Source organism: Populus euphratica, unplaced genomic scaffold, assembly GCF_000495115.2.
Source record: "Populus euphratica unplaced genomic scaffold, PopEup_1.0 scaffold154.1, whole genome shotgun sequence".
NCBI lineage: Eukaryota > Viridiplantae > Streptophyta > Magnoliopsida > Malpighiales > Salicaceae > Populus > Populus euphratica.
Window position 1 is genome coordinate 155091 of NW_011500042.1, and position 12976 is coordinate 168066.

The 12976-nt window shown below is 32.3% G+C and overlaps 2 protein-coding genes across 4 annotated transcripts; both read left to right on the forward strand.

The window, feature by feature from the left end:
- The first annotated feature begins 2030 nt into the window (after positions 1 to 2030).
- On the forward strand, positions 2031 to 6500 carry LOC105107279 (uncharacterized). 3 transcript variants are annotated; one of them, XM_011001157.1, is made up of 8 exons: positions 2031 to 2328; positions 2621 to 2953; positions 3055 to 3229; positions 3697 to 3877; positions 3977 to 4057; positions 4291 to 4398; positions 5167 to 5436; positions 6164 to 6500. In XM_011001157.1, the coding sequence occupies exons 2-8, from the start codon at positions 2653 to 2655 to the stop codon at positions 6260 to 6262; spliced, it is 1215 nt and encodes a 404-aa protein (XP_010999459.1). In that variant the 5' UTR covers positions 2031 to 2328; positions 2621 to 2652; the 3' UTR covers positions 6263 to 6500. The 3 variants fall into 3 exon arrangements, with proteins under 3 accessions (XP_010999459.1, XP_010999458.1, XP_010999460.1); XM_011001156.1 differs by having other exon boundaries at positions 2624 to 2953; XM_011001158.1 differs by having other exon boundaries at positions 2628 to 2953.
- A 1377-nt stretch (positions 6501 to 7877) lies between these two features.
- Positions 7878 to 12727, forward strand: LOC105107282 (uncharacterized). Its single transcript, XM_011001162.1, has 5 exons — positions 7878 to 8373; positions 9049 to 9099; positions 11272 to 11405; positions 12149 to 12249; positions 12333 to 12727. The coding sequence occupies exons 1-5, from the start codon at positions 7993 to 7995 to the stop codon at positions 12515 to 12517; spliced, it is 852 nt and encodes a 283-aa protein (XP_010999464.1). The 5' UTR covers positions 7878 to 7992; the 3' UTR covers positions 12518 to 12727.
- Positions 12728 to 12976: the final 249 nt, after the last annotated feature.

The window sequence follows — 12976 nt, forward strand, 5'->3', positions numbered from 1 at the left end:
AATAACGATGAGGACCATAATGCATTTCTAAGGATAAAAGAAAAAAACAAAGGAAAAAAATGGTCACTCGCGATAAACACAATCACATTTGGACAATATACACCACCTATAATAGAAAAGAAGACAATAAGGAAAAAAAATGAATTAATGAAAGCCCATTTTGACTACCAAGAGCCGTCATAAATGTCATTTAAAATGTGCGGCAGCTCACACGCCCCAACAATTTTTTTAAATTTAAAATTATTATTTTAATATAAAATTACATTATTACCTTACGCTCAATCAAACCTATTAACAAAAAAACTAAGGTTAAAAGACCCCAATACCCCTGATCCTAATTAAATTTTTGTATTTAAGGAACCTGTGTAATTTCACTATTTATAAAGAAATAAAAATACTGAATATCCTTCCCTAGTTGTGTTGATTTTTTTTTTTTTTTCTTTGAGGGTATTTTTGTTATTTTACTTTTCATAAAAATAGAAATTGGACTAAAATACTCCAAATAAATCTATAATAATTAATGTGTTATATGAAAATATAAAAATACCATATACACCACTTCACTATTACAGTGAATAATGGATTGTGTCTATGGCTATAGGAAAAATCCCTTTTCTTTTAGTTGTTTTTTTATTTGTTTTAATTTTAGATAGTGTTTGGTACGTGGATAATGATGAACTGTATATGACAATTGTTTTTGTGAAGTTGTTTAATACACCTTTAATCAATATAAAAATCAATTTTTATATCATCCATGGCTATTCCAGTGGAGAAATTTTGTCTCATTAAAAGGGTTAGAACAAGCTTGTCCAATTCTTTGCATTGTAAGGATAAAAGTTAATTATTATCATAATTTTAAAACGTGAATTAGAGGCTGACTTAAGACAAAATTCATGTTATGAGTTGGGTTGATCATTAACCCAAATTAATATAAAAATAAAAATAATAATTATTATAATTTTATAACCTGACTCAAAGTTGTCTCGAGTGTTTGTCATTATATTTCAACCTATTCTATATCTAAATTTGAAAAATATTTGCTTTAATTTATTTATTATTTATTTTTTAAATTATTTTGATGTGTTGATATAAAAAAAAATATATATTTTAAAATATTATATTAATATATTAAAAAAATAGTTTAAAAAACAATTATTATTATATATTTTTAAATTCATACAAAATAAAGTTAACAAGTAAAATTTCGATAACAAATTTTGTAGTCCCCACGGAAGAAAACCCTCCCAATAAAGTTCATCAAGCCCTCTTAAGTGTACTACTACCTTGGTTTGAGTGGGTGTCCCTTTCCCCATATTTATTCGTCCTCTACAGGAGGATTCATCCTACCGAGGAATGTTGGAAGAAAGAATGGAAAGCTCTTTTTTGAAGTTGATCAAACCCCCTGCTAGTGAAGTAGCTTGATTGGGTGTTTCTCTTGGGACCAAAAAAAAAAAAAAGGTTGACTGTCATTTGACATTATATATATATATATAATTTTTTTTTCAGAAATACTAATAATTTAATGGAAATGATTAAAAATATAATAATAATCATTTTTTTTCAAATATATTGTTGAGTGTTTCTTGGGACCAAAAAAAAAAAAGGGTTGACTTTCATTTGACATTATATATATATATAATTATTTTTTTCAAAAATACTAATAATTTAATAGAAATGATTAAAAATGTAATAATAATCATTTTTTTTCAAATATATTAAAATAGTATTTTTTTATTTTTTAAAAGTTATTGTTTGACATTAACAAATTAAAATGATTTGAAAACATAAAAATATATTAATTTAAAATAAAAAATTATTTCTTTTTAAAATTTATTCAAAAAAACTTATAAAACATAAAAATAAATATATATTTAAGTATAATATTGAATATATTATACTACTACTAACAAAATATTATTAAAATAATATTTTTTCCACTCATTCTCTATTCGCAAATGAGATAACTAAATATTGAAATGCGAGTCTTTCTTTTAAATTTTGTTCTCGAAATCAGTTGTTTTCCAAGAAAGTCTTAAAATTTGGATGTCAAGTCTTGGACTCCCCACCGAAGAATCTTAAAAGAAATAATGAGAAGCTCTTTTCCAAGAAAACCCTCCAAGGGAAGTACTCACTAACTTGATCGAGTGCGTGGTCCCTTTCCTCCCTCTATATATAGAAAACCCTCCAAGGTAAGTACTCACTAACTTGATCGAGTGTGTGGTCCCTTTCCTCCCTGCATATATACATGCTCCAATTTGTGTTTTTACAATACAATACCAACAGAGCAGAGCTATAGTTACATGAACAACAGCATTTTTTAACTCTCTGGTATGATCGTCTCTCTACTGCTTTAATCTTGCTCTGTTTCTTTACCTTTTTCGTTTCTGGGTCTTAGTTCTTTGCTTCAGTGAATCATTTTTACTAAAATGTTTGAGTTAATGAGTTTATTGTAATATATGTTTATCTGGGTTGTTTCTTTTTCTTCGGAATTCAGATTGTGATGTCATCTGCGACTGAATTTTTCTTTCTTTTGGCTTCTTGAAATAGCAGAATTTCTTTTCTTTTCTTTTCTGGTAGGTTTCTTTCTGCTTTCTTGTTTCAATGATGTGTTCTTTTTTAGCAGTCAGGCTACATACGTTTCCTGTTAATTTGATGGCTTACATTCCTCCACACAAGCGGTATTCCAAGGATGTGAGAAGGGCATCCCCAATTCCAGAGACACTGCATCTTCAGTTTAAAAGAAATATGAATTTGAGAGCATCCACTTCTCATTTAGATAAGAGTGGAAAGATCATTTACGCAGACCATTGCACATCTAAATGGTTTGCTGTTGGTTTGGACGATGATGACAACTTTCCTCCTCACATCCATCTCGAGCCGATTTCCTTGGAATATGTTGAGCGTAAAAGTGGAGAAAAGCCTCTGGTCTTGGTGAATAGCTTTGTAACTGAAGGTCGGTGTTCAAGCCTTTTCTGTTGGTTGCTTCTGCCCTTGAAAGGTGTTTGAGGTAAATGTTTTTATTGAAATTGTTTTATTAAATTTAATGCAATGTAGAGGATAGCAAATTGGAAAGGAATTGCTCCAGAAGTCCATGGGAGATTATAGCCGAAGTAGTACAGCAAGAACTACTCTCTTCTTTCGAAATCTTGAGGAATGAAATGGATGATCAGGGTTCTGAGAGGCTAAAGCCAACATTGGTTGCTCGATTGGGAAAAATTCTTTTTCATGGGTGAGAAATCCAACTTCTCTCTATAGATATTGCAAATTAAGTTAATGTCAGTGGTATGATATGGAACATTGTCTGTTTCTCCAACTTATGACTTCTTTTAAGATTAAAGGACACTGAAATTTATTATGCAACTGTAAAATTGCTTATGTTGTGAAGTTGCCTGGAATTGCCTCAGTTTTTCTCCTTGAAGTTACTTCCAGTTGCTTTGCAGCAGGAAGCATCCTGAACTAGGAATAGAATTCCTTAACTTTTAGAAGCACTACAGGCATAGAATTCTTCAATTTTGAACCATTATAGTCCTTTTGGTGTTCAGTGGACTTCTTAACTACTAGCTGTAGTTCTCTTTCTTGCATCAGTCAAAATGAAGTTAACTCCATGATATATTCGATGAACTAATGGCAGAATGTAAGCATTAAAGTCTTTTGTTCCTCAACATAAGACCTTGACAGTTAATTTGTGTGATGCAGGAGCCGTTCAATGGCACTAGAAAGTGTTGATAAAATTCAGGTTGAAGAAGCCACTTTGAGACAACTCAGAAGATCATTGTACACAAATATTCCTTCTTCATACATGAAGAATATTATAGATGGAGTGGTCCCAGCGATTGGAGTTGATTTTGAAGAGGAGAAAGATGTTTATCATGTAAAGGTATTCTTTTTGCTGCATACCTACTTTGTGCTATTTTCTTATTTTCTTCTTTTTTTTTTTTTAATTCAATTTGTCATTAACTTTTCTTCCTTCAAGCAGTTGTCTGATAATACACGGCCAGATGCCACTATTTCATGCAAATGCAGTGTGCTGGAAAATAAAAAACTTCTCCTCTACAAGGCAGGTTTTGTACTACCTAGAGTCCTGTCCTCTCATGTTAATTTGTCATATTATATAGTAGATTTTGTTTTTGGTAATTTGTGCTTTATCAAAGTGACATTGTGTAATCTCATGGACACCTTCTGATTTTCACTTATGGATTTACGATGGTTTAATTTGTGTTTTTTTTTTTTTTTTTCACTTTACCTTTTCTTGTTCATGGAGTCGCATTAAAGCATAAAGATTTCTTGTAGGTTGAACTAAACCAAGTGCGTCAGATGGTCGTAGATGTATCATGTCTTGATAAGAATCTGGACCTCAGGCTAATGCTTAGCACCAAGAGGATCTTAACATCTCTAACTGTAAGTTGTACTGTCTCTCACTGATTCAATTCACTACAGCAATTTAGTTACAATCATACGGCAGGGTTGTTAGACACTCATTGTAGCATGAAGTTTCTTGGGTTCCGTCCATGCCCAGCAGAAACTGAAGTGTGAACTTGTGCAAGCATCCTTCCTTTGTATTTTCCTTAAATTACTTTTCTGATCGTGTCTAAACAGTGCTTTCTCCATTTCAAATAATCTGTATTCTTGAATGGCATGATGTAAACAATTGCATTTGAATGAAAGACCAAATAATCTGTATTCTTGAACTTAGTTTGATCGCTCCTAGAAGAGAAGACATGTAAAACAAGCATCAAGTAGGCTTGTACTATCAAGATAGGCTAACACGTCTGGAACAAAATTTAAAAGGTTAAAACCATATTCCTGGATATTGCTCTTTCATGCTGGTGAAATCTAGTATTTTCATAGTTGGAACAATGATTTCACTAAATTTTCCAGAGATTTTCATCTAGAGTCTAGACAGGACAAAGCTTCCAAGAGTAATTTATTTCCTGCATGAAGATTTTAGTTTATAAAGCAGAAGACAATGATTTTGTATTGGCTCCTTAGTAACTAAGCATCTAATATCAGTAAGTGTGGTTTCTTTCATCCTATCTAATTAATCAACAGCCTAATTAATCTACACCCGGATTATTATTCTGATAATCATCCTACTTAAAAAAATCAAAGCCAAGAAACTTCATTGTAATATAGTGATGCTGTGACTGATTGTATGAATCAATGCAGGATGACGAGATGACTAGCATTAGAGATCTGATCAATTCTGCAGTTCTAGATTCAGATATGAAGGGTGGATTAAGATGGCCCCTAGGGAAGGCGTCTTCTGGTGGTAGATATAGCGTCACTGGGGCGTGGCACACAGTAACCAAAGCCTATAAAAGTTCATCGTTTAGGCTTAAAGTAAGAGATGCTGATCGTTTTGATTTTAGGAGTGGAGCTGGGGAAGCCACAAGAGAGATTTATCTGAAGTTGAAAAGAATTGTTTCAGAAATACAGGCAAGTTCCTTTATTGGGTTTTACTTTTCCCTATGCATCTTTATGTTGCTTCGTCTCATCTTATTCTCCAGATACTTTCTTTCAGATTTCTCTCGTCAGAACTTTCTTCTCTTTTTTTGTGTGTGGAGTAATGCTAGAGATACTTAGTTTACTAAAAGACTTTTACTTGATGATTGGTGATTTATCCGTCTTGACATTCTATTGTTATCATTATCTCACTAAATGTGATCATATTTCCACTTTGTTGCTTGACAAACTTTCCCTGCAACAATTTAAGTACCCCCAGCATTACTCTCTCTCTCTCTCTCTATATATATATATATATATATGTATGTATGTATGTATGTATTTTTAAGTGAAAAACGTTTTGAAAAGTAATTGTTATCATAATTCTAAGCACCCCTTAATACGGCCTGCCCTTCAACACTGTCTTGTAAGGGAGAGCATCATCTATACATGCTCCCATTAATATAGATTTGACCTAGTAACTGATATAGATATTGTAAGGGAGAGCATCATCTATATATGTTCCCATTAATATAGATTTGACGTAGTAACTGGTATAGATTTAATACCGCCAAGGGAGTTCGTAGGTTAAGCTGTGCCAAGTTTCAGGATTCATGCATTTGTTCATGTCATGCCGTTCCTGTTTGAGAACCATATTTCGGTTCTTCATTTTCTAAAACATGTTTCTTGTATTTAAAGCTGCTTTTGTTGAATTATGAAGGAACCGGGAGCTGAAAGTGATTCAATCTCCAAAATGCTCGAGGACAGCTTAAGACTGATATGGGACAAGTTCTTATGCTGCGAACGGTTTCTAACATGAACACTCTCCCGTTTGGAAAGGGGGAGAGCCCCATGACTGGATCCTATTCCATCACGAGGCGCTGTCTGCGAGTCCAAATTCTCTCCTCACGTTGAACTTTTCGCTTGCTTATAAGTAATTCATTGTTTTCGCTTGTTCTTGAGGGTAAGGTAACTTGTGTGTGATATGAGGAGAGATGCTGGAAAAACAGAAAAATAAAAATTCTATAATTTCTTTGATGGCAATCCATTGTTTCAAATGTTTGTCTCTATTGTGATGCTACTGTTATTCGTCTCCCTTATGCATGAATTGTTGCATTTTCTCTTACCCAGAAATGAAGAAGGTAATTGTTGCATGAATTGTTGCATTTTCTCAATTAGGCCTACCAAATAGATTTTATTTTTATTTTTATTTTGAGATAATCAAATTTTAATCCTTTAAAATCCAACTTTTCTATTGTTTGCAATTTTTTTTTAGTATTTAAAAAATGAATCATTTCTAATTTATATATATATATATTTTAAATATCAATAAAATAAAAGTAGGATTCATGGTTAATGATTGTTCAGACACAATCTTGATCTTTCACTAATAATTTATCGTTTTTGCCATTTATTTGGTGAGTTTATTTACAGTTTTATTTTTTATCGTTATTTACATGCTTTAAATTTATTTATCTTAAAATTTAACCTTTTCTTTTAGTTTTGATAGCAATATGCTGGATTTGATTTGAATTTTTGTAGTTTTATAATAAATTTTTATAGTTTATTTCCTGATAAACTAATAAATAGTTATTGTCAAAAATCCAACCTTGATCCATAACTATAACTTATAGCTATGTGAACTATTATAATTTTACCAAAATTGATTTCATAATTAATTAATTTAGTGAATTGATATGATTTATTATAAATCAATATGCTTTTATTATTGATTTTTGGATTCATGTAAACCCAAAAGATTTTTGTTTAAAACTTAATTTGACCTCCTGAATTTATTATCGATATTAGTTTTTATGACTGTTTATTTAATTAAATCTTATGGTTTAATATTCATAAAATATCATTTAAAAAAAATTAAATTTAGCAAAAAAGGTAAACCACATAAAAGTCACCAAACTTTAAAGGAAGTATCAATTAGGTCCCCATTATATTTTTTCTCAATTAAATTCTCCATATATTAATAAATTCTCAATCATATTCTTTTTTCACTTTTAGATAACAAAACTATTAAATAGTCACGTGATATATATATGACTAATATTTTTCTAAGATTCTTGCTTTAAGAAGTGTGAAACTTATATAATATAGTAAACTATATATAAAAAAGTACAAAATCGTCATGTTTTTTTTTTTATCATATCACATGATTTTCATATGATCACTCTACAATTGTGTTAAACTATGCTAATAAAAGGATATGAATGAGAATCTATTCATATATTATAAATTTAATCTATGAAAAAATTTGATTGAGAAACTAATTGAGATTAAACTTTTTTAAGTTTTGAAAAAAATAATTAATAATTATAAAATTTAGCCTGGTTTGTCAAGTCATCATTTTGACCCTTGAAATTTAAATATTGGACCGGGTCGACGGTCGCATAAATATGAAAGCACCATCGAATTATTGGAAACAATGGAAAAAAGAGGAGTCTCCTCTGTTGCAGACAAAACCAAGCAAGGAAAACCGTACAAGAACTAATGGTTTAAGAGCTCAAAACTAACGGTTCTCTCAAGAAGTTCCTACAAATGAAACCCAATCTGCTGACTGCTGATTCCTTTCTTATTTTCAATTCCTTAACTCTGCTATCAAGGAATTCTATTCCATTTCACAGGAATTCAAATCCACTCCCCAATCACTTCCTCTCCATAGTATCCCCACACCCCAGTTCCTCCAAACACTCTCGTTTACTCCCAATCTGCTCTTCTTCAAACCCCGCTAGAAAGCATTCAAGTCCCGCCAGCGAAGAGTCATTGAATTCCAATGTTGAAGTTCTTGGTGGAGATGAATTGGAGAGGAATTTGGATGTCCAAGTTGCGAATCCTGTTGTTCCCTCTTATATTCAGTCATGGACCAAGCTTAGTTTGAGCGATCAAGCTTTCTTTCTCTTATCTTTTATTGCTTTGACGGTACTGTCTCTCTGTTTTTCCCCTGTTATTAGTTTTGTTAGCCTAATTTGGTATTATTTCTTTGTCCCATTTCTTGACAAATTAACTTAGTTTTTGTGTTTAGGATGTTTAACGGCTTATTGGGTATTTAATTCTTTTTTATGCGAAGTATATCTTTTGCGTCTTCTTGGGATTTGGGGCTTACTGGCTATAAATTCTTTGATGGGTCGTTTTTATTTTGTGGTTTGTGTTAGAAAGTTGGCTCCTTTTCAGGTTTGGATCTGAAGTGCATTAGAGGCTCATGAAGGTGTTGTTAGATTGTTTAGAGTTTGGATTTGTATACGGTTTTTACTTATCTATTGTTATTCATTGATACCATGCTATGGTTTTATGTTTCTTCATTTTTGACTGAGAAATCTAGAGGTGGTGAATTGTTTGCGTAGAAGAACTACTTGACTGTGTGATGTTGGTGCAAATCAATCTATTTGTAGGTATTTAGATTGTTTTTTTTTTCAGCTTTGATAGTGCAGGTTCAGTTGAACCATCCAATCAAAATGATTGCCATGTTGGTAAATATTGCAGCTGGACTGTGTTGTGAAACTAGAATTTCTTTTATTTGAAAAACTCAAACTGTTGCCAATGAGTGAAATTAGCTTTTTGGTTACTGAAAATATGGCATACTTTGACTGCTTGCAGACTTCTATAGCATTTACAAGCCTTGTTGCTGCTGCTGTTCCAACACTGTATGTAAGTTATCTGACTTTACACCGAGTGCAGTTTTTATCTTTTTAACTGCATGTTTGTGATTTTTTGCTAGATTTGGTTCCAACCAATTGTTTTGCTAGCTGTATCTTTATTAAATATGATATCCTTGTTAATACCTGCTGTGAAAACAAATTGTGAAATGTGAATCTCCATACAGTTTAATGGGTTTCTAGGACTCGTTCATGACTTGGATGTTCAAGAGTTACTGCCAATTTAGGAATTCTTAATGCTTGTTTTCTGGATGATGTGAACCAGTTCATCATTTCTTATTTGAAATGGTTCTCGTGCTGAAAACAGTTTAAACTGCTACATAAACAGATCCATTCAAACTTGATAGAAGGGAGCAGCCACTGACTTTTTTACCTTTCCCATTTCTTTTCTTTTTCTTTCAGTTTCCTTCTTTATTTGGCTCTCCTCTTTTCTTATTCTTTGTTTTCTCCTTATTAAATGTGCATGCCTATACCTTTTGCCATTTTTACCTATCGCATTTCTTTTATTTTTCTTTCAGTTTCCTTCTTTATTTCTCTCCTCTTTTCTTATTTTTTGTTTTCTCCTTAGTAAATTTGCTTTTCTATAACTTTTGCTTTTCTTCATATTTTCTTATGCCCATTTTGCTACTTTTAGTATTTTCGGAGAGTAGCAGATGTTGGATCACACATGTTCTTTGCAAACGTAAGTGATGCATTATGCAACAAAGCTTGACTTAATTTGATATTTTAGTGATAAAGAATAGAAATTGACATCCACCAACAATTAGTCCACAATGACCTTGGTTTGGAAGAAAGGAATGTGAGCTAATGTCATTTGAAGCAGGGATTAGTAATGGCAGCTCATGTACTTCTGACATCATAATGTCACTTTTGCTGATTTCTAATGGTGATATCATATTTCATAAGAAATATTTATTGACTGAATGGTCTAGTAGTGTTGAATAAAAGATTTTTGTATCTTTTTCCTTGAGTTAGAAAATTACTGTGAGGTTTATTAGAATTCATGTTAAATCTTGATACTAGTAAAAAAGGAAAAAACATTTATTGATATGCTTTCCCCATTTCTTCTTAACATTTGGCTCTGTTTTTTGCTATTACATTTGGCATTTATGTATCAGCTGCTTGTGTGCAAATTTCTGGTCTTACATACTTTGGTGAACATTGTGAATGAATGTATTTACTCAGTATGTTTATAAGGGCAGAATGCTGGTGATCGGTTGTTTGGGTAATTATGAAGCTGATTGCAGCTAAATTAGTCAAATTTTCCCTGAGCTGTTCATGTTTTATGGTCATTATTACAAAGTTGGTTGATGCTAAATTAGTCAACTTTCCCTTAGCTGTTTGTGTTTTAAGAAGGTTGGTCACACTGTTCTATAACATTTCTTTTGAGATTTGACCTGTGGTAACAGCAATAACCAATAGTAATAGCCTGTGCGGTGATGCATCAGCTGCTTTGATTGTCTATCAATCACTTTATTAGCATGCTTGCAAGCATTTGGTGCTTCAGATTGCAGTTATTATAATTTGGAGTTGAATGCTCAACATCAAATTTAATGCCAAGCTTTCTACTTATGAGATTTTAAGAATCTCACTGTTGATTTTGCCATCAGAGAATTGTAATTTCCTGATTCTTTCTGTTTAGACAGATTGTCTGATTTCTTGGAGTTGTGTGTCAATGGGAGGGCATGAAAATTATGGAGGAAAAGTTGTTGGATCTTTAAAAAATTATAGTTAAAAATCGTTTTCTTTTAAACTGTTGTCTGACCATGTGTGTCACGAAAGGAATATAACTACAATTATTTTTGTTACCAACTAACTACTAGCATCTTCCAATGTGCGAGCTTTAGAAAGTTAAATCCCACATTAGTTAATTTACAAATAATTAATGTTCCCCGAAAGGGTTTCAACAGTATCTTTTTCTTCTTGCTCATTAATTTCTCCTACCAGTTCCTTCACTTGCAGTTTACATTTTCATTTTATCATATCTCTAGATTTATAGTTGCTGTAGATATTTGAAACTTTCAATTTCTCTTGTAATTGCAAGTTCCAATTTGTGAAGATTTAGTATCATACAAATTATCTTATGCAATTTAATTTTTATAGTGTTTTTCTTTAAGGTCTATATTGGTTCCTTTTCATCTATTTTTTCTTCTCTGGTTGGCAGGCAGTGGGGAGAGCAGCAACATCTCTTTCAAAGCTAGCAGATACTGCTCGTGAGGAACTGCCCAGTACAATGGCTGCAATTAGGCTTTCAGGCATGGAAATAAGTGATCTTACATTGGAATTAAGTGATTTGAGGTGACAGTTAAACTCTCACTGTAACTCTTCGGTTATCATTAATTCTGTTTCTTATTTTCTTCTCCTTTCCAGTAGTCTGAATGATGGTTGAGAGTATTTTGTATTAGACGAGCTTATATGCGAAAGAGTCTGCTCGCATCAGTTTCATGTGTCATGTCTTATAAACAAAACATGGATTTCCTTAACCCATTAAAAGGATGCTCTTTGAAACATGGATTTCCTTAACCCGTTAAAAGGATGCTCTTTGAAACTGGGACAGTGACATTGATGCGAGGGAGAAGTGAAAAAGGTCCATGAGGATATATAGGTCCTTTAGTTATGTCTATTCATGTTTGTCATAGAAACTTATACTTGTCTGATGTCTATTTGTGTGTGAACCTGTCTGATGACAGCTAGAGAAATACTGGAATATGAAGTAACTAGAGGCATTTTATTAACTCACTTCAAAGAAAGAGACATAAGCAAGGATGAGAGAAAATAAAATCCATGATCCACAAAAAATGATAAGAATATCTCTATCTAGGATTTCTTTCTCTTCCTTGTGCCTGTCTTCTTCAAAATGAACCTCAGGGAATAACTAAATGGATATCACTAGTTATTCCTGAGCACCATAAAGTTTCTCCAGGAATACCACAATCTTAACAAGATGTGCTATGAAGTCTCATGGCCTACAAGGATACAATTTCATTTTTTTCAGATGCTTTTCAAGTACAATAATATGGTTTATCACAATTGAATTACAGCCAAGAGATAACTGATGGGGTCAATAAATCAGCACAAGCAGTTCAAGCAGCAGAAGCTGGAATTCGACAGATTGGGACACTTGCTCACCAGCATACTATTTGTAAGTTATTGTGCTCTCTCTTTCCCGTCATTCTTTATTGATCTCTACAGAACTGATGTTTTTGTCTATTATTTGATATCTAGCTATGATTCAAGAGAGGGCTAGCTTGCCAATCATTTCCCTGCAGCCCGTTGTTGCTGGTGCTGCAAAGAAGACTTCCCGTGCTGTTGGCCAAGCCACCAAGACCATCATGAATATTATTTCACGAGGAGAGTTCACTGCGGAGGAGAAAGAAGATGGAAGTAGAATTGATAGGGTGGAAATATGAGAAGCCTGACGTCGTCTGGTTTGGACACCCACGTGTGTATACATAGTAGATAAACCAAGTTGTCTGCTAAAAAATCTAAAAAAATAAAATAAAATAAATTAAGAATGTAGCCTGAATAGTTCACTCTACGTGATGGCATTGCCCCCACACCATTTTGGTTTTATCTTGTGATTCGAAGTTTAATTTTATTCTGTACTCTTATTCTGCCTATTATATTCGAAGTAGTAGAACAACTTTGTAGATACATTTGATTCGACAAAAGAACACTTTACCTATATCTTAGTGGCTAATTTAAATTTGTATTTATTAGAGACAATAAAAGTATGATGTTCTTTCCATTTTTATAGTTTGTTAATCCGATTTTACAATCTATTTTATATTAAAATGGATCAAGATATTTTTAATCTGATTTTTGACAAAATGGTGATATTAAATGTTAATATTATATTTATATTAGAA